This window comes from Dendrobates tinctorius, unplaced genomic scaffold (genome assembly GCF_039654945.1).
Source record: "Dendrobates tinctorius isolate UK_male_01 unplaced genomic scaffold, ASM3965494v1 ptg000115l, whole genome shotgun sequence".
In the NCBI taxonomy this organism is placed as follows: Eukaryota; Metazoa; Chordata; class Amphibia; order Anura; family Dendrobatidae; genus Dendrobates; species Dendrobates tinctorius.
Window position 1 is genome coordinate 18,403,464 of NW_027361783.1, and position 27,984 is coordinate 18,431,447.

Genomic DNA, 27,984 nt, shown 5'->3' on the forward strand with positions numbered 1-27,984 from the left:
GGAATCGGGAATTGTTGGCCATAAAGTGGGCCTTCAAGGAATGGCACCACTTCCTCGAAGGTGCTAAACACAAGGTTACAGTGATCACAGATCACAAGAACCTGACTTACTTGGAGTCAGCTAAAAGACTGAATCCTAGGCAGGCTAGGTGGGCTTTGTTCTTCTCAAGGTATAACTTTGTGAACACATTTCATCCAGGGACTAAAAATGTCAGGGCTGCTGCCCTCTCTCGAAGTTTCTGCCCCTCACAGGCTGAGGATTCAGAATGAGTTCCAATACTGGCCAATGGGATCATTGTGTTGGCAGTGTCTCTGGACCTTCTGGAGGAGATCCGTAGGTCCTCAGAACCAGCCCCGGACACGACGCCCCCCCAGAAATTGTTCGTTCCAGCCCCGTTTCGTCTACAAGTTCTGAAGGAGTTGCATGACTCTGTCCTGGCAGGCCATCCTGGTGTCAATAATACCGCCAGACTAATGACTAGGAATTTTTGGTGGCCGACGGTGGTTAAGGACTGTAAAGATTACATACTAGCTTGTGAAACCTGTGCTCGCGTAAAGTCCCCCCCATAATCGGCCTGCCGGCTGGCTCCGGTCCTTGCCCGCCCCAGAGAGTCCATGGACCCACATCTCCATGGACTTCATTACTGACCTGCTGCCCTCAGAAGGGAAGACATGTATCTGGGTGGTGGTGGACAGGTTCAGTAAGCAGTGCCATTTGGTTCCCCTGTCTGGACTACCTAATTCAGGAACTTTGAGTAAGTTGTTCGTCATTCATGTAATACGACTGCTTGGCGCTCCAGTGAATATCGTGTCCGACCGAGGTACCCAGTTCGTTTCTAAATTCTGGAAGGCATTCTGCAAACGCATGGGCGTTGAATTGTCCTTCTCCTCCGCTTACCACCCTGAGAACAATGGTCAAACTGAGCGCACCAACCAGGCCCTAGAGCAGTACCTCCGCTGCTACGTCTCGGAACATCATTCCGATTGGGTGGAACATCTTCCGTTAGCCGAATTCGCCCTAAATAACCAATACGAAGAATCCATCAAAACCATCCCATTCTTCTGCAATCATGGTTTGCACCCACGTTTTGGTTTATTTTTGGCTAAGATGTCGGAGCTCCCGGGGGTAGAGAAATCCATACATCACTTAAGGACCATCTGGTCGGAGGTGAACAAACTTGAAAGGCTCCCAGGTCAAACAGGCTTCGGCCGCAAATGGACGGCGGTCCAAGGGGCCGCACCTGGGAGTTGGGGACAAAGTTTGGCTGTCTACCAAAGAACATTAAGATTAAGGTACCATCTGCCGAACTGGGTCCCAGATTTATTGGTCCCTATGAGATATTAGAGGTAATTAACCCGGTAGCCTTTCGTTTAAAGCTCCCTCAGTCTTTTAAAATACCCAATGTTTTCCACAAATCCTTCCTCAAGATGTATCGCTCCCCAATTCATCCTGTCCAGTCCCCTCCTCCTCCAGTTTTGGTCAAGGGTGCCTTGGAGTGCGAAGTCCAGGGTATCCTTGATTCCCATTTGGTGAGAGGGTCTGTGCAATATTTGGTGCATTGGAAGAGCTGCGGCCCAGAGGAGAGGTCCTGGATCCCCGCTGGTGACATGCATGCTAAGGGGCTAATTAGAAGGTTTCACCTCCTTCACCCTGACAAACTGGGTTTTGAGGGTCCAGAGGCCCCTCTTAGAAGGGGGGGTACTGTCACGTCGCTGTCAGATTCAGGGCCTGCTGTTCCGGCTTCGGCCACTAGAAAGGGCCGGACTGGCACGTCGCTGCCAGACTCAGGGCCTGCTGTTCTGGCTTCGGCCACTAGGACGCGCTGGACTGACACGTCGCCACCAGACTTGGGGCCTGCTGTTCCTGTTTTGGCCACTAGGAGGCGCCGTGGTTCGCCCCTGGGTGAGGGTGGTGACAGAGAAGAGGCTCCTGCGCAGGCATCTGGTGGGCGCAGGCTCCGCCCCTCTGTCATTCATGTAGGGCTTACTGCATCACCATCTGGCCTGGTCCTGGGGGCGGTCCTAATTACATCATCAGTCCGGGAACCAGTGAGGGATGACCTGATCCCTCAAATACCTTGTGACTGGTCTTGCAAGCTGCCGGATATATTCTTGGCTCCCCTGCGTGCTACTGTGTGAATTGCTATAGTTAACTCTGACCTCAGCCTGGATTTTCTGACCATTCTATTGCCTGCCGTGTTTGTACCTCTGCCTCTCTTCCAATTTTTTTACGCTGATTCCTGACCCTTCTGCTGCCTGCTGATTCTGTACCTTGCTGCCCTCCTGGTTTTACTGACCTTGGCCTGGACTTTGACTCTTCTTCTGCCTGCTGATTTCGTACCTCTGCTGCCCTCCGGCCTCCGACTCCTGCCTCCTCACCACGATTACGGGTTTTAGTTTTAACCCCCTGGCGGCCGCCCTGCTCTGGTCCACTGCGACACCAGACAGCTACCCCCTGAGCCTTGCTACAATTCCAGATCCCTGTATAAAGGATAAGGGTCTCGGGGTTACTCGGGGTGCTGCAACCCAGATTCGCAGACAGCCGTCACAGTCATAAGTATTCAGACCCTTTGTCAGTATTGAATAGAAGCATCCTTTTGAGCTAGTACAGCCATGAGTCTTCTTGGGGATGATGAAACAAGTTTTTCACACCTGGATTTTGGGGATCCTCTGCCTTTCTTCCATGCAGATCCTCTCCAGTTCCGTCAGGTTGAATGGTGAACATTGGTGGACACTCATTTTCAGGTCTCTCCAGAGATGCTCAATTGGGTTTAGGTCAGGGCTCTGGTAGGGACAGTCAAGAATGGTCACAGAGTTGTTCTGAAATCACCCCTTTGTTATTTTAGCTGTGTGCTTAGGGTCATTGTCTTGTTGGAAGGTGAACCTTTGGTCAAGTCTGAGGTTCAGCAGAGCACTCTGGAAGAGATTTTCATCCAAGATATCTCTGTAATTGGCTGCATTCATGTTTCCTTCAAATGCAACCAGTCATCCTGGCCCTGCAGCTGAAAAACACCCCCTTAGCATGATGCTGCCACCACCATGTTTCACTGTTGGGAATGTATTGGGCAGCTGATGAGCAGTGCCTGGTTTTCTCCACACAAACCACTTAGAATTATCACCAAAAAGTTCTATCTTCATCTCATCAGACCAGAGAATCTTATTTCTCATAGTCTGGGAGTCTTTCATGTGGTTTTTAGCAAACACTATGTGGGCTTTCATACGAGGGTCGATCCAAAAGTAATGATAATCAATAATAAACACAATGAATATAGTAAAAAAAAAATTATTTTTCTACATAGTCTCCTAACAAGTCTATACATTTAGTCCATCTCTTTTCTAAACTTAGAATTCCCTTCGAAAAAAATTCTTGATCTTGACACTCAAAAAACTCCCCAACAGCGGTTATCACGTCGCTATTGTTGTCAAATTTCTTGTCCCGGAGGTGTTCCTTAAGCCGAGGAAAGAGAAAGAAGTCACTGGGGGCTAGATTTGGCGAATGGGGGGGTGTTCCACCAGTTCAAAGCCCGCTTCTTGAATGGTAGCCATGGCAACAGCAGCTTTGTGAGCCGGTGCGTTATCTTGGTGAAACAGCACTCCAGCCCGCCATTTCTCCTTGATGGCCTCCCACAATCTTCTTATTTGTTCTGCGTAGTAGGAGTCCGTAATAGTGGCTCCCTTCTCCAAATAGTCCACCATAATAATTCCTTCAGCGTCCCAAAAAACGAACGCCATAACCTTCCCTGCTGAGCTTGACACTTTGAATTTCTTCGGCTTCGGTTCGTCGGCTCATTTCCATGTCGTCGATTGTTGTTTAGTTTCGGGATCAAAGTGGTGGATCCAGGTCTCATCCATGGTCAAAAAATGTGACAAAAAATTCTCCTTGTCTGCTTGGAACTTTTCGAGATTTGCTATTGAAATGTCAACTAGTTTCTTCTTTTGCTCATCGGTTAACATTTTTGGCACCCAACGTGCGGAGACCTTTCTTATATGCAATTCTTTTGCAAGGATTCTTTGATTACTGCCATATGAGATCCTTGTGACCTCAGCTACATGCCTGATAGTCACTCTTCGATCTGCCAACACAACTTCTTCAACTTTTTTCACGTTTTCTCCATTGAGGGACTTGGATGGGCGTCTTTCGCGATGTTCATCTTCCGTCGATGTTCTTCCCAGCTTAAATTCCTTGGCCCAGTGTGCAACTGTGGAATATGGAGGAGAAGAGTCCCCCAATGTTTCCACCAAGTCGCTGTGTATGTCTTTGGTAGACATTTTTTTCAAGCAGAGGTATTTGATGACAGCTCTGAGCTCGTTTTTTTCCATTTTGATGTTCACTCCTTGGCAGTTCATATTCAAATGAATGTAGCTCCCGGGAATCGTGGCCTATTTAAGTGATTTTTTTTTTCCTGGACTAGTGGGTACCTAAGAGAGAAGAAAACATTTTATTTTAATTTCTGTGTGCAATAGAAATAACCGATTATCATTACTTTTGGATCGCCCCTTGTATGTCTTGCACCAAGGAGAGGCTTCCGTCAGCCACTCTGCCATAAAGGCCAGACTGGTGGAGGGTTGCAGTGATAGTTGGCTTTGTAGAACTTTCTCCCATTTCCCCACTGCATCTGTTGAGCTCACCCAGAGTGATCTTGGGGTTCTTCTTTACCTCTCTCACCAAGGCTCTTCACCCATGATTGCTTAGTTTGGCAGGATGGCCAGGTCTAGGAAGACTTCTGGTAGTCACAAACTTCTTCCATTTAAGGATTATGGAGGCCACTGTGCTCTTAGGAACCTTGAGCACTGCAGAAATTCTTTTTTAACCTTGGCCAAATGTGTGCCTTGCCACAATTCTCTCTCTGAGCTCCTTGGCCAGTTCCTTTGACCTCATGATTCTCATTTGGTCTGACATGCGCTGTGAGGTCTTATATAGACAGATGTGTGCCTTTACAAAGCAAGTCCTATCAGTTTAATTAAACACAGCTTGACCCCCAATGAAGGAGAAGAACCATCTCAAGGAGTATGGATCACAAGGAAATGGACAGCATGTGACTTAAATATGAGTGTCTGAGCAAAGGGTCGGAATATTTATGACCATGTAATATCTTAGGTTTTCTTTTTTAATACATTTGCAAAAAATTTTACATTTCTGTTTTTTCAGTCAAGATGGGGTGCAGAGTGTACATTAATGTGAAAAAAATGATTTTTTTTTAATTTACCAAATGGCTGCAATGAAACAAAGAGTGAAAAATTTAAAGGAGTCTGAATACTTTCCATTCCCACTGTATTTAATTTATCTTTATGTTTTTCTCACTTCACTTTACTTCACCAGCTTAGACAATTTAGTGCTGATGCATCACTCACAAATCGGATTACAGAAATATTTAAACAAAGTTAGTAATTTAACAAAATAGGTAAAATGCCAAGCCATTGTATAAAGTAGTATGCATTTTCACTGATTTTTCCAAAAACCTATGGAATCTGACATGTGCTATTTCTGTTTTGCATAGAAATCTTTTTGGCTTTTGCTTCTGTTAGTATCTGTATTGCTAACGGTAACATCACTGTGACCCATATAGGACTTGAGAAAGTCTATAGGAGCATGATACTGACTGCTGTGGCTCCACAATGTCTTTCAAAGCTACCAGAGGAGAGGAACATCTGCAGTGTCTAAAGCTTAGTTAAAGCAGAGAAGTACACTGATTGCACAGGTACTGAGAAATGCTACATCAAAGGTGCTTTGCATGAACTGACAGGTCATGGACATACTTCCAGATGACAGTTTGGTTACATAATACTATATGCTTTACCTTGACATTTTTGTGTATTAACATTAAGTGTCAGATTGCTGTTTGAAATAAGCAGAGCTTCGGCTTCTACAAATTTTCCCCGAAATTTGATTGGCAACTAATTAATTTGCATAGATCTCAATAATGGAAAGCTGAGCAGTCTCAAAAACTTGCTATTTATTGCTATCTTTTCATTTAGCCACTAAACGGTATCAACCAGTGAAGACTTTCAAATCGTAATATTTCTCTACTGGAAAGCTTGTCATTTCTTGGAAAATACACATGGGGTAGTGGAGTGAGGAGAGAGAGAAATTATACCACTACTAGATTACACTCTTTGTAAGGCCAGATTCACAATAGCAAGAAATACGGATGAGTGCTATGTGAGAAAAAAATTGCATACAACTCGGACCAATGTTAATCTATGGGGCAGCTCCCATCATGCGTTTTTTTCTCACCTGTATTATACGTGCAAGAGAAATTGCAGCATGCTGCGATTTCCACCATATCTAAGCTGAGACTCGCCAATGCAAGTCTATGGGGGCGAGAAAAAAATGGATTACACACAGACCATGTGTGTGACTTGCGGGAAATATGCACCGGTGTCCTTTAGAAAAGCCTCCAATTCATTGCGCTATACTGTAAAATCACACTGACATGTTAAAATAGAATAGATAGAATACACGTATACACATAGCATAGGTACATATATTTTTTATATATATATATATATATATATATATATACTAGCTGAAGAGCCTGGCGCTGCCCGGGCTTAGTAACTAACTGTGGCTAGTTATAGCAAATTATAATTATCCTCCATCCCATAGTCCTGTGCCCATATACCCATCATACATATCCATGATTCCATAGGCCCGTGCCCATATACCAATCATACATATCCTCCATCCCATAGTCGAGTGCCCATATACCCATCACACATCCTCCATCCCATAGTCCCATGCCCATATACCCATCACACATCCTCCATCCCATAGTCCCATGCCCATATACCCATCATACATATTCGCCATCCCATAGTCGAGTGCCCATATATCCATCACACATCCTTCATCTCATAGTCCCATGCCCATATACCCATCATACATATCCTCCATCCCATAGTCCCGTGCCCATATACCCGTCATACATATCCTCCATCCCATAGTCCAGTGCCCATATACCCGTCACACATCCTCCATCCCATAGTCAACCATTATGGCATCATAATGAGCGGCGGGGCTTGCAACCTATGATGACATCAACGTTGCCATGGCAACCATTATGACATCATAACGAGGGGCGGGGCTTGATACACACACTTTTTCCCATTATGTAGATAGGGGCAAAATTGTTTGGTGAATTGGAATGCGCGGGGTTAAAATTTCACCTCACAACATAGCTTAGGATGCTCTTGGGGTCCAGACGTGTGACTGTGCCAAATTTTGTGGCTGTAGCTGCGACAGTGCAGATGCCAATCCCGGACATACACACACACATACATACACACACTTGAGCTTTATATATTAGATATATATGTCAGTGAGACACATCTATATATATTTATATTTCATAGATATAGATAGCAGAGTAGGTTAAAATACAATTGTTGGCATCTGTAAAATCATTACAGAACTCGACAGGTTATGAGACATGGTTTACATAGAGTAAACCATTGCATATCCGTTATTTTTTATATGTCACTCACTAATAATGTTAGTAGAGTTTGTGTGTTCAATTTTGGAGCTGTAGGTGTTAAATTAAAGGATTAATTCATGGAAAAAACAGGCGTGGGCTCAAGGGCAATTTTCTCAGCCAGAGAGGGCAAGCCAGTGACTGAGGGCAGAAATTAATTGCCAAGAGAGATTGTTTTTGGGCCCCTCTCTGGCTAAAAAAATCTGCCCCCAGCCACCCCAGAAAAGGCACATTTGTAAGATGTACCAATTCCGGCACTTACCCTCTCTCTTCCTATTGCCTTGTTGTGGGTGACATATGGGGTAATAAGGGGTTAATGTCACCTTGTTATTGTAAGGTGACATTAAGCCTGGTTAATAATGGATAGGTGTCAATAAGACACCTATCCATTATTAATCCACTAGTCTGAAAGGGGTTAAAAAACACACAGACATTAAGACTAAAGACTTTCACTGAAATAAATAAACATACGTCTTTCCAACTTTTTTTCACTCCCATTCGATTTGAAGCCGTTGTTCTCCTGTAAAAAAATCCAAAATAAAAAAGCAACAATATTCCATACCTGTCCGCTGTACAGTCAAGTTCCATGCCACAATCCATCTGAAGGGGTTAAATAGTTTACAACTGGAACCGCTGCTATTGTTACCGGCCCAGCTGTAAACCACGGAGGAATGAAGGAAAAGCCGCCTGTGCAGCCTCCCCGCCTGACTGGAGATGAACTGATTAGCGTAGGAAAGATTTTGAACATTTTTCCATGCTGGTGAATTCACCTCAGGTCAGGCGAGGAGTCTGCGCAGCCTCACTGACAACAGCGGTAATCACTGAGGCTGCGCAGACTCTCCGTCTGACCTCGTATTGCACACGGATGACATATGGATCGCTGTTCATGAAACATTTGCGCAATTCTTGTCCAACACAACCCCAACCCCAACCCTAACCCTAGTCCCAATGCTAACCTTAGTCCCAACTCTAAACCTAGCCCCAACTCTAACCCTAACTCCAACCCTAACCCTAGCCCAAATCCTAACCCTAGCTCTAACCCCAACCTTAACCCTAATTGCAAAGAATGGAAAAAAAATATTTTATTACTTTTACCTATCTAAGGGGGTGACAAAGGGGGTTTGATGTACTATTATTTTTTATTTTCATCACTGTAATAGGGTCTATCACAGTGATCAAAATGAACCAATAGGAAAAATCTATTGAGGCTGGGTACCGGCTGGCAGATCTCGGTGGGTGAACTGTGCATACGCCTGCCATTTTCTTCCAGGAAGAAGATGCAGAGGGTCAAGGGCACTCAGGGGACCTAATTTCTCTCTCCTATGGTATGCTAGATCATATCAGAGGAAATAGAAAAGAATGGGAAATCAAACTTTTTTTGCAATCGCCGTTATTCAGTGAATAATGGTGATCGCAAGTCTGGGGACAGTAAAAACCCATCTCAGCACCGTTAAAAAGCAGCACTGAGGAATGAGTACCCATAACTGCCGCCATTGAAAGGTGTATTAAGGAGTGTCATTAAGGGGTTAAGGAGTTGTTTGCCATAATTTTTTTAATAGCACTAATTTTATTATTTTTGATAGAAGTTATACACCATGCATCAATGCCCTTAAAAGGAATCTGTTGGCTAGATTTTTGTCATACAATCTGAGGTCAACATGAGGTATGGGTTTAAACACATTTCAAAAATATGTCCCTTATTAAGTTGTGTGCTGTTTACATACAGTGAAGGTTTTATCACTAGGCCATTATTATTGCTATGACTAGCAGGCCAAGTGAGCACTGCTCCAACTCTGCCTCTTTTGTAAAAAACATCTCACTGCTATTAGACATTTTATATAGATAACCTGGTGTGGACGGAGTTAGCTTTCTGAGCTTTGCTGCCTGCTAAATGTAAGAACTGTGATTTTTTCACAGCTATTGCACCAAGTAAACTAAGTGATACATTGTTGGAATCAAGATCTCTTTGCCTACATTATGCTGCTCTCAGATGAATTAGTAAGCATTTACTGACAGATTCCCTTTAAGGGTCTTTTTTAAAGTTGATTGGTTTGTCATCTGTAATACATATGCAATGACATTAATGAAGAAGAATTCTATATTAAGACATTGATGAGCATTTTTTATTACTTTGCACAAGGGTGAGTCAAAAATGTAAGCTCTCTGGTTAACTTAAAACTTTTTCTGAATGAACGGTCTTAACAGCACTTTAAAAAAAAATGGGATAAAAAGGTGGATTCTTCTCTGCACTGCTTGAAAGATAGAAGTCCAAATAGACAATCCAATGAAAATGTGGCTTGATTCACGCGATCTAACAGCACTTTTTTTGGGAGGTAGCTGTCTCCCGAGTCATTGCTGTGCAAGTTTGAACATGACACATCAATTCATTTGCGATTGCGAAGCAACAAAACAATGTCTGCCCCTTGTATTATATGCACAAAAGAGCAATATGCAGCAATTCATTTTTTTGTATTCTGAGGGGGTGTCTAGTGCCAATATTTATCAAAGACTTTATGCACAGTTTGGAGAAATTTGGACAAAATGCAGAGGTCAAGACAACTGGGCAATAGCGGCTCACAGCTCGGCCTAAATTTTTTCTTAAGGAGGGAATATAAAATCTTGTTGACAGATGGACAAAATGTATAGAAAAGCAGGCAAATAGTGTCAAAAACTATGCATCTGTATTTTCTGAAAGTTGATCAAAATAAATTCTACTGGTTCTTTCTGGTGTCAGGGAATTTTGTTGGTAAGTAATGCTTTTTTATTTTATTACATACTACACAGGTCAGTTTTTTTCTTGATCCTAGACAACCATGTTAATTGTTGGTGTATATTAATTAAAACGGCTGTCTACTATTGGACAACTTCCTATTAATGGGCCATTAGAGATCATACAGTGTTAATATGATGCTCCTACCAGATGTTAATGGCAGAAAACCACAGATGGATGCAGTACAGTGGATAAAGGGCGCTTTACACATAGCGATATTGCTAGCGTGTGACGGTAAGTATATACCGCCAACCGCTACTGCATCGCTAGTGAGATCTGCCTGTTTAGCAGCTCACTAGCAACCATTTAGCGATGCACCAGCGATCCTGACCGGGTCATATCGTGGTCGGGATCGCTGCTGCATCGCTAGTGAGATCTGCCTGTTTAGCAGCTCACTAGCAACCATTTAGCGATGCACCAGCGATCCTGACCGGGTCATATCGTGGTCGGGATCGCTGCTGCATCGCTAGTGAGATCTGCCTGTTTGGCAGCTCACTTGCGACCATTTAGCGATGCACCAGCGATCCTGACTGGGTCATATCGTGGTCGGGATCGCTGGTGCATCGCTAAATGTAACGGGGCCCAAAGGGAGTGGCTCTGGTGTGGGGGAAATGTATTCCGGGCCTCATTGATAAGGAATTTTCTAGTAATTGGAAAAAGAATACAAAACTGGGTTTATTGTGGAACTGTTCCTCATTGCAAAATTGAATTATATAAAGAGTAAAGAAGGACACTGTAGGCCAACGTTGCCACCTTTTTTCTTTTTTAAAAATCGACAAACATTTGTTTTAAGTTATTACTGTATCTTATTAACCAGAAACTATTTTGCTATAATCGAGATACACTTTTAGATTTCATTTACATCAATTTTGGTTAGCCATCTTGTTAAAGGAGAACTTACTTCTAGGAAATCTTGGAGGGTTGTCATTAACATCTGTAAGTGTGACTGTGACAGAGGTAGTGCCCGACAGTCCTCCCATTAGTCCAACCATATCTTTTGCTTGTATTACCAGAAGATATTGGTCTTTGGCTTCTCTGTCCATATTAGGTAAGGCTGTTCGAATAATGCCTATTTGCAAAAATGACCACAATTAAACAATCTAAAAATTTAATAACAACAACACATATGATATGCACTAAAGAAATCCTATTTTTAGAACTAAAGTGATTGAATTTTTACACTGTGACTGTCAGAAAAGCAGTCATTTACATTTACACAATATAATTCATAAATTGTAACAAATACAAGACTAAAAACATGTCAATTCCATTGGAAGCACATTTTATATAACAGTCATTATTCAGATGCTAACCATTTTAAGTGAAAGTTTTAAAAACCCCTGTAGGTCTATTTATGACATGAAGCATATAGTACTTTAAAAACATCAACTCTAAATAAGTCATGCATTTTTTAATGATTGAGATCAAATTGTCAACTTGAAATTATGCCATAAGTCTTTCTATCCAGAGCTTTGTAATTCTGTTGGAAACATTTCTAAATATATACTTTCACTGTTTTAATATGTGCATTATTTACTTACTAACTGTATGGTAACTGTACTGTGTTGTTTGGTTCTATGTACTCCTAGGCATTACTGTGCTGCAGTGAAGCTTCTTTATAAGGAAATATAGCTTTCCCTCAATGCAACATGTTTATGCAAGAATAGCTGTCTAATACTGTCTGCAATCTTCCATGCCACAATTTTTTCTAAAACACTTCATATGAATTTATGCAGCTTTAAATTGGATAGGGTCTCTAAGTGGACTAGATACAGCGTGTATATAGTTTTATGCTCAATGGCAAACGTATGCTCTGCACTAGTGAGTGACAAGTCCTGTACATGAAACAGCTGCCTATAGGTGTGTGTATGACTTGGCTAGTAATCCTGGTATTGTTTCAAGATTCATTAAAGGGATTCTCCAAGAATGTAATAAATATGATGCCTGTGACATATTTGAAACTGCAGCCATCCTAGTCATGTTTCAGGATGGCTGCTCGCTGAAGAAACAGAACTCAAGACAATCTCAACTGTCAATCAAAACTGCCATCATATTCGCAAGTACCTCCCTTAGCTAAGAAGCAATGTTGATGTGAGATGGAATAAATCTTTTCTCTGACTGAGCACAAGGGGAAGGGGTTAGTTTCTCTAGCTTCTGTTAGGCGCCGGGATTCTTCCGCTTCACGGGATATATCCCAAACCTTGTCTGGTGCAGCGGTCTCCAATTCAGGCTCGGCCGCTGGGATGACAGCTCAGCACAGACTCCGGACCCAGCACCTTGCCCAAGCTCATGCTGCATGTGTAGTTGCTGCTGACTCTCCAGCTAAGTCTATGATGACTACTGGTATACATGTGCAGCATTGTGCTCTGGAGATTAAGTCCGGATTTCACCCTAAAGAGCATGTCCGTGATATGGTGCCCTCTCATTGGTGCTCAGAGGTAAGCTGTTCTGGTGAGGTGGCAACTTCTGATTGGTCCACAGGCAAGGTCCTGTCTGTATGAACTTGAGCTAAAGATATAAAATGCTCTCAATTGCTCACGCCTGTGCGCTAGCATCATGCTTATTTGCTGCGTGTGTGTAGGTGGGATAGCTACCACCCTGTGAGAACATGTGCCGCTAATAGCACTGAGGGTGTGTTTCTAGACAAGCAGTGTAGGGTGGGAACTCCCAGTTGAAATTAGCATCTGTACTGGGCACCCTCAGGCATGGGCTGAAAAGCCACCCTGTGTCAGAGCAGGTTCAATCGCCAGCAAAGTGGGGGGGTGAGTTATAGGGACCCCAGTAGCGTCAATTTCTCTATGCTCATGTGACGTCTGACAGGGCATAGCTTAGAGTGCTTTCACTTTTCGCACTGCTCTGTGGAGTAACAGAGTCAGGTGCTTTGCCCTCTGTTCACACCGAGTGACGTTTAACTCGATGTGTTTATGGTGCTTATTCGTGACTACACTCCACCATTGTCTTCTAGCTGCAGTTTTGCCATCACTGCATGGTGGACACTGGATTGCAAACGCATCTTATTATAATTTACATTTGGTGCGTTCAGCCAATCCTAACAGCTTCAGTGATTATGAAAAGAGCACAGGCAGTGAAAGATTTATTCCATGTCCATATCTCAACTGTCAAACAAGCTACACATACCTCTCCAAGCTGAGGAGCAGCATTGACATGAGACGGAATAAATCTTTTTACTAACCAATAAATAAAGTAGCACTCTGTAGCATTATAGCATGCAAACATGAAATCTATGAAATTTTGAATTGCATTACTGCTCTAGAAAATTTGAAAAATTGAGAATACTTAGAGTATAAATTGGCCAATTCCCATATAAAAGTAGGCTTTAGCCTAAGAGAGGATTCACATTAGGCAAGTATCCAGCAATGAGAATTGCCTTATCGTGGCTGCTGGGTAGACATGAATTGGCCAATTTATGCGGTACGTATTCTCTCATTTCTAGAGAAGTAATACAATTCAAATTTTATATATTTTATGTTTGCATACTATAGCGCTACAGTGTGCTACTTTATTTGTTGGTTATATATGGAAATGGCTACTCTTAGTAACCACCTGTTCACACCTTATTTTTGTTTGGAAGTGACGGTCAATGCTTTGATACTTGAATCTTTTTACTGAATGAACACGTATACGCCTTCTGCTGATCAATGAAGCTAGAGAAATCCTCCCCTTTGTGCTCAGTCAGTGAAAGGATTTAATCCATCTCATGTCAGAACTGTTTCTCATCTGAGAGAGGCATGTGTGCTTATATCAGCAGCTCATCTTGACAGTTGAGATAATCTGGAGCATTGTTTCTTCAGTGTGCAGCTGTCTTGAAACATGATTAGGACAGCTGCAGTTTCAATTATGTTACATATGCCAGGTATATATCTTTCTTGAAGAAGCCCTTTAAAGGGTCATACATTGATTTACAGGAAATCTATCACCAATAGACAGGATACAGCTCATTTCCATATACATTTATGAGAAGAAAACCTACATACAATTAAAACACCAAAAAACAAGATGTGTAACAATTGCAGTAATTATAAAATCATTTTTTTTTCATTTAAAAAAATGTGACATTATACAATGCTTATGCAAATCAGAGACCTAAAAAACATGAGGAATGTAAAATTACCTGCATTGAAAAGCTATAATAGAACTAATAGTATATAAATAAATGGCACAATGCCAGTAAAAAAAATCACAAAAATGGACCTCAATTGAGAGTCCCCAGCAAAATATATAATTTGAGTATAACAAACACCAAAAGAGGATAATTCAAAAGTATTATCACAAAAGGTTCCTACTAAGCAGCCACCCTCACCCAACGCATATCGGGCTTTCTTCATTTCATCTACATTCACTCTTTTCCACTGGATTTTTCTGATATTGATTTTAGTGTCTTTGATTTTAACAAGTGCGTTTTTATTGTCTTAAAAAATTGTCTTGGTGACCTGCCAGATTGCTCCAGTATCCGATGGAGAGAGAGTCGGAGAACACTTTTCAATGCAAGTCTATGAGAACCTTGTTTCGGCTCTCATAAACTTCCATTAAGAGCTTGTGACCATTACTTCCTACTTCCGGGCAGTCAGAAGTTGTGGTCACAAGATGGCGTTCTGGGATCGGATTGGCACAGAAAAAAGGTGAAGACGGCTGTGAGTAAAAATCAGACTAGGGTCAGGGAACTTACATTGGGAACACCACTCCAGCACTGAAAAAAATATGCTATGATGATGCTTTAACCCCTTTTCCCCCAAGGGTGGTTTGCACATTCATGACCGGGCCAATTTTTATAATTCTGACCACTGTCCCTTTATGAGGTAATAAATCTGGAACGCTTCCATGGATCCCACTGACATATTGTACTTCATGTTAGTGACAAAATTTCATTCAAATAGCTTGCCTTTATTTGTGAAAAAAAATGGAAATTTGGTGAAAATTTTGAAAAATTTTCAATTTTCCAAATTTTAATTTTTATGCCCTTAAATCACAGAGATATGGCACACAAAAAACTTAATAAGTAACATTTCACATACGTTTACTTTACATCAGCACAATTTTGGCACCAAATTTTTTTTCGTTAGGAAGTTATAAGGGTTAAAAGTTGACCAGCGATTTCTCATTTTTGCAACACCATTTTATTTTTACGGACCACATCACATTTGAAGTCACTTTGAGGGGTCTATATGATAGAAAATACCCAAAATTGACACCATTCTAAACCCTGCACCCCTCAAGGTGCTCAAAACTACATTCAAGAAGTTTATTAACCCTTCAGGTGCTTCACAGGAATTTTTTGAATGTTTAAAAAAATCAACATTTAACTTTTTTTCATAAAAAAATTACTTCAGGTCCAATTTTTTTATTTTACAAAGGGTAACAGGAGAAATTGTACTGGAAAAGTTATTGTGCAATTTGTCCTGAGTACGCTGACACCTTATATGTGGGTGAACTACTGTTTCGGCACATGGCAGAGCTTAGAAGGGAAGGAGCGCCGTTTGAATTTTTCTATGCAAAATTGGCTGGAATTCAGATCGGACGCCATGTCATGTTTGGAGAGCCCCTAATGTACCTAAACAGGGAAACCCCCCACAAGTGACCCCATTTTGAAACTAGACCCCCCCAAAGGAACTTATCTAGATATGTGGTGAGAACTTTGAACCCACAAGGGCTTCACAGAAGTTTATAACGTACAGCTGTACAATTAAAAAATCATATTTTTTCTACAAAAATGATCTTTTCACCCTCAATTTTTATTTTTCCAAGGATAACAGGACCCCAAAATTTATTGAGCAATTTGTCCTGAGTACGCTGATACCCCATATGTGGGGGTAAACCACTATTTGGGTGCATGGCAAAGCTCGGAAGGGAAGCAGTGCCTTTTGACTTTTTTGGCTGGAATTGAGATCGGACGCTATGTCGCATTTGGAAACCCCCTGATGTGCCAAAACAGTGAAAACCCCCCAGAAATTACACCAATTTGGAAGCTAGACCCCCCCATGAAACTTATCTAGATGTGTGGTGAGAACTTTGAACCTCCCAGGGCTTCACAGAAGTTTATAACGTACAGTCATAAAATTAAAGAAATCACATTTTTTCCACAAAAATGATCTTTTCACCCCCAATTTTTATTTTCCCAAGGATAACAGGACCATAAAAGTTACTGTGCAATTTGTCCTGAGTACGCTGATACCCCACATGTGGGGGTAAACCACTATTTGGGCGCATGGCAGAGCTTGGAAGGGAAGCAGCGCCATTTGACTTTTTTGGCTGGAATTGGGATTGGACACCATGTCGCGTTTGGAAAGCCCTTGATGTACCTAAACAGTGGAAACCCCCCACAAATGACACCATTTTGGAAGGTAGACCCCCCAAGGAACTTATCTAGATGTGTGGTGAGCACTTTGAACCCCCAAGGGCTTCACAGAAGTTTATAACGCCTGGGCGTGAAAATAAAAAAATCATATTTTTTTCAAAAACATGATCTTTTAGTCCCCAATTTTTTTTATTTCCCCAAGAGTAACAGCAGAAATTGGACCCCAAAAGTTGTTGTCCAATTTGTCCTGAGTACGCTAATACCCCATATGTGGAAGAAAACTACTGTATGGGCACACGTCGGGGCTCGGAAGGGAAGCAGTGATGTTTTGGAATGCAGACTTTGATGAATGGTCTGCGGGTGTCATGTTGCCTTTGGAGAGCCCCTGATGCACCTAAACAGTGGAAACCCCCCACAAGTGACCCCATTTTGGAAACTAGACCCCCTAAGGAACTTATCTAGATGTGTTGTGAGCACTTTGAACCCCCCAGTGCTTCACAGAAGTTTATAACGCCCAGGCGTGAAAATAAAAAAATCATATTTTTTCCACAAACATGATCTTTTAGTCCCCAATTTTTTTATTTTCCCAAGGGTAACAGGAGAAATTGGACCCCAACAGTTGTTGTCCAATTTGTCTTGAGTACGCTGATACCCAATATGTGGGAAAAAACTACTGTATGGGGACACGTCGGGGCTTGGAACTGAAGTAGTGATGTTTTGGAATGCAGGCTTTGATGGAATGGTCTGCGGTTGTCATGTTACGTTTGGAGAGCCTCTGATGTACCTAAACTGTTGAAACTCCCCATAAGTGACTCCATTTTGGAAACTAGACCCCCATGGAACCTATCTAGATGTGTGTTGAGCACTTTGAACCCCCAAGTGCTTCACAGAAGTTTATAACGCCCTGGCGTGAAGATAAAAAAATCATATTTTTCTCTACAAAAATGATATTTTTGCCCCCAATTTTTTATTTTCCTAAGGGTAACAGGAGGAATTGGACCCCAAAAGATATTTTGCAATTTGTCCTGAGTAGGCCGATACCCCATATATGGGGGTAAAACACTTTGGGCGCATGGCAGAGCGATCTTTCACAGGCACTGCTGGAGGCTTCCTCATGCCGTCTCTTTGCAGCCATCAGGAAGCCGCCTCCCTGCAGGCCCCCGAAGGTCCCCGCCACCATATTGCATCCGGGGACCTGTAGGGAAGGATGCCTCCGGAGCAGCGCAGCACATCGCGCTGCTCCGGTGGGCTCAGGGAAGCATGGAGGGATCCCCCTCCCTGCTGATGCTTCCCTAACCCCCCAGTACACTGCGATCATGTCGCAGTGTGACAGGGGTTAACATGTCGGGGGCGGTCTGTGACCGTCCCTGACACATAGTGCCGGGTGTCAGCTGTGATAATCAGCTGACACCTGGCCACGATCAGCGGCGCTCACCCTGTGAGCGCCGCTGATCTCTATGACGTACTATCCCATCCATGGGCATAGGGGCCCAGGTCCCATGGATGGGATATTACGTCAGATGGCAGAAAGGGGTTAATGTAAATTTTTTAAAATTGATGAACAAAATCACGATTTTATTATTAATGAACTTATTGAAATTATCCAATTATCCCATTTTTTATATTTTCACTGTTTTATCATAAAAGTTCAGAGACTGAACATATTTTGTTACTTGTTTGATATACAATTTGGCATATCGATGCATAAGGTTCTTTGTAGCCATCAATAAAATGGCTGTGTAGATATAATAATTTTAATGAAAATAATAATAATGCCACTTATATTGCTTGCATAGCTGCAATAAATGTTTATTCTTAATTGATGATACTGTGGTCAATGATGCAAGACATAGACTGGAGCATCGATGCAAATGACAGAAACAGCAACTGGTAAATATTTTAATGCATTAATTGCACTCACATTACTACATAATAACTAAGGGGGCAGTGAAATAGAAAACAGAAGGGTTCCTTCAAAGCAATTTCTGATATATAACTGGTGGGTTTGCACTACATATTTATTTTATTGAGTAAAACGAAGACATTAGACCTTACTGGTTTATATTTGAAGTCATATGAGAATTAGTAGAAAGCTGCTGTGTATTCTAAATAGCCATGCCGACTGCATGAAATGGGAAAATACACAAGTTATCTTTGGAACTAACAAGCAGATACTTTGAGGCTATGTACTCACATATGCAGAAAATTCCTAACAAAAAAACCCGGACTCCTTCCCAGAAAATGCGTGTTTTTTTCCGTGCGTTTTTGCAGCGATTACGCATGTTTTTGCCGCGATTTTTTCCGGAGCATCCCCAGTCTCATAGAATATAGTTAGAAATGCGGATTTTTCCACAAAATTAATGAGCATGCTGTGTTTTTTACCGCGATGCGTTTTTTCATGGAAAAAAATGCATCAACATGCACAAAAAGTGTGGAATTCATTCAAATGAATGGGATGCTTCTTGTGAGCGTTTTTTAAGTGTTTTTGCCGGTAAAAATGCTTACAAAACGTAAAAAAAACGCTTACGTGTGCACACAGTCTAAAACATTCTGATGAACTGTATGATACAGGCTTTAGAGAAGTTTAACGTTTCCCTCTATGTTATCTGTGTATCGCAGAAAGGGCCATCTTAGAATATTGCCCTTGGAGGACAACAGAACTAGATTAATTGAAGATAAGATGAATTTCCAAATATTCCGAGTCATTTTATAGACAGTATCAGCTCATTTGCACCTAAATAATCCTCATTTACACTACAAACAGTAAACACTGAAGAATATCACTTCCGTTCCTATATAAAAGCGATTTCACTGTTAAGTTATGTGCCTTCAACAGCTTTCAGGACTCTGAAGTGAAGTGTATATTCTTAGAGCACAATTTAATGCATTTGATTGATTTTTATTTTTTTTTTAAGCAATGAATCCCATTTAGCCTAAGCTGTGATAAATCACTTTAAATAGGCAATATTGATAATTTCTACCCAGGGTATTGTTTGCTCTTGATGTGATTAATTTTACTTTATGCTTGTGAAGCGAACTGTGTCACTACAGAATGGGATAGAAGCATATGAATGAGAAATGCAAATGAAATTTTCCCTCTGTAAGAGCCCCACGATGTTCTAAATGGACAACGTAAAAATGACTAACTACGGAAATGATATAAATTGCAAATGAATTACATTTTCTAAACATTACTATAGCATAATTGCCAGTAATTTGAGTCAAATAAAAAAATTGTTTATTCCTTGGCTCTTTAACAAAGAATCCCAAAGAAACACATCTATCATTAGTAGTAATACGGCTTAACAGTAGTAGCTCACATAGGGAATATCATATTTTTCATGAATGCATACTATAAATGTATAAGAAGGACATTAAAAAATGTGTAAGCTATTATATGAAACGGTGCATCCAATTTGCTTCCTTTTACCAGCACCTTGTTCTTGCTAATCTAAATACAGTAATCACATAACACATGTTAGGAAGTAACAAGTGCATAGTAGATGATGATACATTGGAAACATTTTCAGTTCTGATTTCTATCAGATGCAGTATTGTCATATGAGCTGTGTAGATTCAAGTAATCCCCAACACCCATTTCAATATTGTAACCCATATACATGTATCGTCCCTTATTTAAGCAAGAGGAGGAATTCTTGTAGACAGTGACAGTAATGAGAAATGCGAATTCAGGCCTACATGTCTTTGCACATGGCAGGATGTTCTTATTCCTAAAGCACAGTCAATCAGGAGATACTAACAATCTGTACAAAAGCATGGAAGTAATTTTTGGGTGAATCTAGATAGTGAGAGGACATCACACCTCCCAGCTGAGCCATAGAGAAATGGAGGTAAAGTCATAAAACAATGGATGAATTGTACAGATCATGTGTATGACAGCAGAACAATGAAGAAAGGTAGTGTGTGAGGAAAATAAAATAATTGAATATTAACCCCTTCCTACTACAGCCAAACTAGTCATTTTTGTGCTTTTCCTACATCACCCCTTCTTCAAAGATTCAAAACTTTTTTATTTTTTTTATCAACAATACTAGACAAAAGTTTGAACACATCTGTTCATGCAATTGTTCCTTATTCTTAATCTACATTGTAGATTCAGTAAATAAATAGTATAATAGTCTCTGATGACAGGTTTATGACCTGAAATGGTATGTCTCATCATGAGTTAATTTGTAAAATCAACACCCTTCAGAAAATGTTTGAAACCATTGAGGTGGGCTTTGCAATAGCAGTGTTGTTACACAGATCTGAGCCCTATTTCATAACAGTTCTAAACCTGAATTTGTCTATAAACACACAACTAGGCAAAGAGAAAAGACAATTAACCAATACTTTAACACATTTAGGTCAGTAATCTGGAAAATTAATAGAACCTTGAAGGAAGTGCAGTCATGAAAACCATCAATTGGTATAATGAAGCTGTTGCGATGAGGTCTGCCCCAGGAAAGGAAGACCAAAACTACCTCTGCTTTAGAGCACAAGTTCATCAGATCTACCAGTTTCAAAAAATGAAAATTGACAACTCCTTAGAAAACAACCTGCTTAAATCATACACAGACATAAAGTATCACACATCTCAATAACAACTGTCCACATAACTCTGTGCATAGCAGGCTTTTAGCATTGAAAGCAATACTGATGACTCTAAATAACCAGAAGAGACATGTTTGAGGCAATCAACACAAGCTCTGGATATTAGATCAGTGGAAATCTATTGTGTTGTCTACTGAGTCATAATTTGAGATTTTTCTTGTAAGTCATAAGTCTGTACAAGTGTGGTGCCCACCATGAAGTATACACCATGAAGGTGTGATTGTATAGGGGTGCTTTTCTGGTGACACTGATGGTGATTTATTGTAAGTTCAAGATAAGCAGGGATAACACAGAATTCTGCAATAACATACGGTAGGGAAAAAGTATTTAGTCAGCCACTAATTGTGCAAGCTCTTCCACTTAAAAAGATGAGAGAGGCCTGTAATTGACATCATAGGTAGCCACAACTATGAGAGTCAAAATGAGAAACCAAATCCAGAAAATCACCTTGTCTGATTGGCAAAATTTATTTTGCAAATTATGGTGGAAAATAAGTATTTGGTCACCTAAAAACATGTAAGATTTCTGGCACTCACAGACCTGTAACTTCTTTAAGAGGCTCCTCTGTACTCCACACATTACCTGTAGTAATGGCACCTGTTTGAACTTGTTATTACTACAAAAGACACCTGTCCACATCCTCAAACAGTGATACTCCAAACTCCACTATGGTGAAGACCAAGGAGCTGTTGAAGGACACCAGAATCGAAATTGCAGTCCTGCACCAGGCTGGGAAGACTGAATCTGCATTAGGTAAACAGGTTGGTGTGATGAATTCAGCGGTGGGAGCAATAATAAGAAAATGAAGACATACAAGACCACTGATAATCTCCCTTGATCTGGGGCTCAATGCAAGATCTCACCCCGTGGGGTAAAATTGGTCACAAGAATGGTGAGCAAAAATCCCTGAATCACACAAGGGGACCTAGTAAATGACCTGCATGGAGCTGGCACCATCATCACAGAAGCTACCATCAGTAACACACTACACTGCCAGGGGCTCAGATGCTGCAGTGCCAGACGTGTCCCCCTGCTTAAGCTAGTACATGTCTGGGCCCATCTGAAGTTTGCTAGCAAACATTTGGATTATCCAGAAGAGTATTGGGAGAATGTCATATGGTCTGATGAAACCAAAATACAACTGTTTGGTAGAAACACAACTCAGAATGTTTGGAGCAGACATAATGCTGAGCTGCATCCAAAGAACACCATACCTACTGTGAAGCATGGGTGTGGCAACATCATGCTTTGGGGCTGTTTCTCTTCAAAGGGACCAGGACGACTGATCTGTGTACATGAAAGAATGAATGGGGCCACGTATCATGAAATTTTGAGTTCAAACCTCCTTCCATTAGCAAGGTCATTGAACATGAAATGTGGATGAGTCTTTCAGCATGATAATGATCCCAAGCATACCACCAGGGCAATGAAGGAGTGGCTTCGTAAGAAGCGTATGAAGGTTCTGGAGTGGCCTAGCCAGTATCCAGATCTCAAACCCATAGAAAATCTTTGGAGGGTTTTGAAAGTCCATGTTGCCCAGCAACAGGCCCAAAACATCACTGCTCTAAAGGAGATCTGCATGGAGGAATGAGCCAACATACCACCAACAGTGTGTGCCAACCTTGTGAAGACTTACAGAAAACGTTTGACCTCTGTCATTGCCAACAAAGGATATATAACAAAATATTGAGATGAACTTTTGTTAATGACCAAATACTTATTTTCCACCATAATTTGCAAAATAAATCTTGCCAAAACAGACAAGGTGATTTTCTGGATTTGTTTTCTCATTTTGACTCTCATAGTTGTGGTCTACCTATGATGTCAATTACAGGCCTCTCTCATCTTTTTAAGTGGGAGATCTTGCAAAATTGGAGGCTGACTAAATACTTTTTTTCCCACTGTACCATACCATCTGGCCCAAAACACCTTCAGGCCATGTATAGATTATGTGACCAATAGGACACCGATTGGTGTGCTGCATCAGATGACAAAAATGTAGAAAATGGATACTCCAATGTCACGACCAAAAAACGTTTTTTTATTTGTGGGTAAATACAAAGTCAAAAGACAATGTATCCACAATCACACATACACTTCCTATTTGAGATTGTTTGGGATGACATGGACGACAGAGGAAAGGCAAAGTAGCCAAGAAATAATTTTTTAAAAATGGCGTTGGGTCCCCCTATTTTGACAATAATACTTTAAGGTTAATATATGGCTGCTATTAAGAATATATTAATACTTATTTAAGAAAAATAAGAAAAATAATTTACAACTAGCTGAAGAGTCCGGCGCTGCCCAGGCATAGTAGCTAACTGTGGTTAGTTATAACAAATTATAACTATCCTCCATCCCATAGTCCCATGCCCATATACCCATCATACATATCCACCATCCCATAGGCCCATGCCCATATACCCATCATACATATCCTCCATCCCATAGTTGAGTGCCCATATACCCATCACACATCCTTCATCCCGTAGTCCCATGCCCATATACTCATCATACATATCCTCCATCCCATAGTTCCATGCCCATATACCCATCATACATATTCACCATCCCATAGTTGAGTGCCCATATACCCATCACACATCCTCCATCCCATAGGCCCATGCCCATATATCCATCACATATCCTTCATCTCATAGTCCCATGCCCATATACCCATCATACATATCCTCCATCCCATAGTACCGTGCCCATATACCCATCATACATATCCACCATCCCATAGTCCCATGCCCATATACCCGTCATACATATCCTCCATCCCATAGTCCAGTGCTCATATACCCATCATACATATCCTCCATCCCATAGTCCAGTGCTCATATGCCCATCACACATCCTCCATCCCATAGTCTCATGCCCATATACCCATTATGACATCATCATCACCATGGCAACCGTTATGACATAACCATCACCATTGCAACCTATTTATACATCATCGTCACCATGACAACCATTGTGACAGCATCTTCACCATTGCAACCTATTATGACATTAGTGTCGCCATGGCAACCATTATAAGATCATAATGAGGGGCGGGGTTTGCAACCTATGATGACATTAGTGTCGCCATGGCAACCATTATGACAACATAATGAGGGGCAGGGCTTGATATACACACACTTTTTTCCCATGATGTAGATAGGGGCAAAATTGTTTGGTGATTTGGAATGCGCGAGGTTAAAATTTCGCCTCACAACATAGCCTATGACGCTCTTGGAGTCCAGACATGTGACTGTGCCAAATTTTGTGGCTGTAGCTGCGACAATGCGGATGCCAATCCGGGACATACTCACATACATACACACCCACATTGCGCTTTATATATTAGATACTCATATCTTTGAATCTCCACTTTTATCAGCCAGCTTAATAAGGGTATGTGCACATGTAGTTTTTTGGTGGTGCGGATTTTGTTGTAAAATCCGCAGATAAATCCGCAGGACTGCGAATTTGCCTGCGGTTTCGCCCTGCGGTTTCACACTTCATAATGGATGAGGTATGAAACCGCAGCAGTTCTGCACAAAAGAATTGACATGCTGCAGATTGTAAACCGCAGCAAATCCACGCGTAAAAATCCGCAGCATGTGCACCGCATTTTTCAGTTTACCATTGAAAACAATGGTACTGTACAATGCACCTAAATCTGCTGCGGACCCGCAGGGCCAAAACCGCTGCGGATCCACAACAGAATCCGCACCGTGTGCACATACCCTAACTGTTTTGTTCATGTTCAAGTCTTCTGTGTTTCATAGGGTAAACTTATTAATGCTTACCTGTCTTTGGCTCCACGGAAAAATATGGCTGACCTTGAAGAATGCTATATATAACTCGAGCGCTATTTCCATATGTAGGATCATCGGCATCTGTCGCTGTTACTTGCATCACTGATGTTCCTTAATAAAATAGTAATTGACTATCAGTTAGTGAAACATTTATAATATTGTAATTCTAGAAACGTTACTGGCATATGTACAGTATGTGTTATTGTACATTGATGTTCTGTATATCAACTAATTTAAATCACATTGCAAAACTAATTAAATTACTTTAATTTTTTAGAAAATAATTCAACCATAACCCTATTGTAATTCTGAGCTTAACTTGAGATACATGTTTCAAAAAGTGAGATTAAAATAGAATTGAATACAGCAATTTTGCGTTCACGATATTCATGAGAAGCAAGATGTTAATTCATTAATTTCTGGTAATAAGACTGACTGTTATGTCTTTAATAATGTATCTAGTTTCCAGTAAATGTGCTTCTGGTGAAGTTTTATTTCTATGAATACAAAATGGTTGCCTCCAAAATACATATGCATGAGAAAAGGTGCATATTAATCACATTTTAATGGTACATATTCATGAGTCTATAAAAGAAAGCAACTAGAACATAAGAAACAAAATAAATTTTGCATACAAATTGTATTATGCTTATATTTATGGAACAAGAACTGTAGGCTTAATGTTGTGTACGCTCAGTTCTTAAAATATTCACTGCTACTATACCTCTAAGTTGAAATAACATAGAACCTATCTTCACAGCACTGACCTTAACCGTAAGCAGTGTTTTTATACTGTTGTATCACTGAATTGGTAATTAGGTGGAACCGAGAACATTGACTATGAAAGGTGCTGCGTGGAATTGTCAGAAGTTTATTGGACAAGTCACAACCTTGTCCAATCAGATTTTCTTCAACAGTTTCATGCTGCTCAGTTTGTATATACAATTCTCACGGGAAGCATGTCTATTGAACCAGTCAACGTTTGGGAGGGCTACAGTATTGCTTGCTATGGACGGAAAGGTTAAAACAAAAGATATTAGGAGCAGAAAACAAAAATACTTTAATTCTGTAAGCTTCTAAAAGAGGTTAGATTTTTTCTTTTTCCTTACCAACAGGAGACATTTCAGGGATACCAGCAGTATAGGGACCATCCAGAAATTTTGGTTCATTGTCATTTATATCTTGCACTTTAATGACAAATTCAGATTCAGGTTCCACCGGTCTATTTGTTTGCCTGTCAATAGCTTGTGCTCTTAAAGTATAGTAAGCTTGTTCCTCTCGATCCAACCTCTTTGTTGCATGAATGTCTCCAGTATTTTCATCAATATTGAAAATGGAACCAGCCCCTTCACCGGTCAAAACGTATTTGATGCTATTTTCTCCTACGTCCACATCAGAGTGAAGCTGTTGGAAAAAAATGGAAAGAGTTGTTAAGTTAAAAGGCAGAGTGACATGGAGAAAAATCAAGAAATATCCAATTGTCTTCTGCTGAAATATACGATTTGTTATTGTTTGGAAAAATGATCTGAAAAAAGTTTCTTGCTCACTGAAAAAATAAGATGAAGATCTGTCAAATGGTTTGGGAAGCAAACCAATTTTTACATCTCCCTCTAAACAATTTGGATGCACTCTGTATTTCACACTGTGCTGAAAATCACATTCATACCATGGAGTTTGAAGCATTGTCACATTCATAGTGTAGGAAATATGACTTGTAAATACTTTAGAATTTATTTCCTCTGGTGGCACAGGTCACTGAGGAGCATCTCGGATAAAGTTATTTACGCTGTTTTTCGAAAAATTGGAAATGTTTTCATGTATAACATTGCACAGCACTTTGCGTCTTGCATTACGGACATTTGTTCATTTTGTCTTTTCTTGACTGACTCACCCTTGTAAGTGAATATTTTTTGTTTTCAATGGCCTCACATTCTATCTTGTATTGTAGCATACATTTTTATTTTGATTCAGTTTAAGCTACTTGTCTTGGTAATTTATTAACTGAAAATATCCAGAATTACAGTTTACCTTATTATTTGTAGCCTATCATATGTACATTTGATTTCTCTAGTGATATTTAAAAGCAAATGAAAAAAGTTGTGATGACAACAATTTTAAAGGAAAACTGTCATCATGAAATGGTCTCTTCAACCCCAAGTGGGTGATTTTATTTCTAGTTCATTTCTCATCTCCTTTCAAGTGTAATATTTTATTTTGTCATTGATATAGCTATTTGAGGGCCTATTTTTTGCAGGTCAAGTTGTAATTTTGAATGTCATCATTAATTTTACTTTTCAATGTAATGGCAAAAAAAATGAAAATTACGAGTATGGAAAATAGCATAAAAAAACAATAGTTTCTTTGGGTTTTATTTTTGTGGCATTCAGTTTACTATAAAAAATGACCTGGCAATATGATTCTGCAGGTAAGTATGATTGTGGAGATACCAAACTTGTATGGTTTCCTTTACATCAGTAGTGAAAAGCAATTCAGAAATTCAAAAAAAATTAATCCATTTTTACTTGGGTCGCCATTTTTAAAAACCTATGTCTTTCATTTTGTTGGCTAAAGGAGCTGTGTGAAGACTTACTTTTGCACCAAGAACTGACATTTTTACTGAGACTGTTTAAAGCTGGAGTCACACATAGCGACTTACCAGCGATCCCGACAACGATATCAACGTGTCAGGATCGCTGGTAAGTCGCTATGTGATCGCTGGTGAGCTGTCAAACAGACAGCTTCACCAGCGATTAGCACAATGATGCCGAGCACGCGGCATCGCTGTGTTCGTTAGCGCTGATGCCATATTCATGTCAAAAATAGAATTAAAATAAAATATATTGTTATTCTCACCTTCCGACATCCCGCGCAGAATTCCCGCCTCTCTCCACGCTCTGGTCCCAGTAATCCTTTGTGAGAATTACTACGATGACGTCCGTTCTCGCGGGATCGCGAAGTCTCACGGTCATTCTTGCAAAGGATTACTGGGACCGGAAGCGTGGAGAGA

At 40.7% G+C, this 27,984-nt stretch overlaps 1 protein-coding gene across 1 annotated transcript in view; it reads right to left on the bottom strand.

The window, feature by feature from the left end:
* Positions 1-27,984, bottom strand: part of LOC141101163 (cadherin-7) — a 463,705-nt gene that overhangs the window by 106,840 nt on the left and 328,881 nt on the right. Inside the window, exons 3-5 of the mRNA XM_073590022.1 lie at positions 26,087-26,381; positions 24,969-25,088; positions 11,143-11,310 (exon numbers count right to left, since the gene is read on the bottom strand). Of these exons, the coding sequence (XP_073446123.1) occupies positions 11,143-11,310; positions 24,969-25,088; positions 26,087-26,381 (583 nt within the window). The remainder of the gene's footprint in view (positions 1-11,142; positions 11,311-24,968; positions 25,089-26,086; positions 26,382-27,984) is intronic.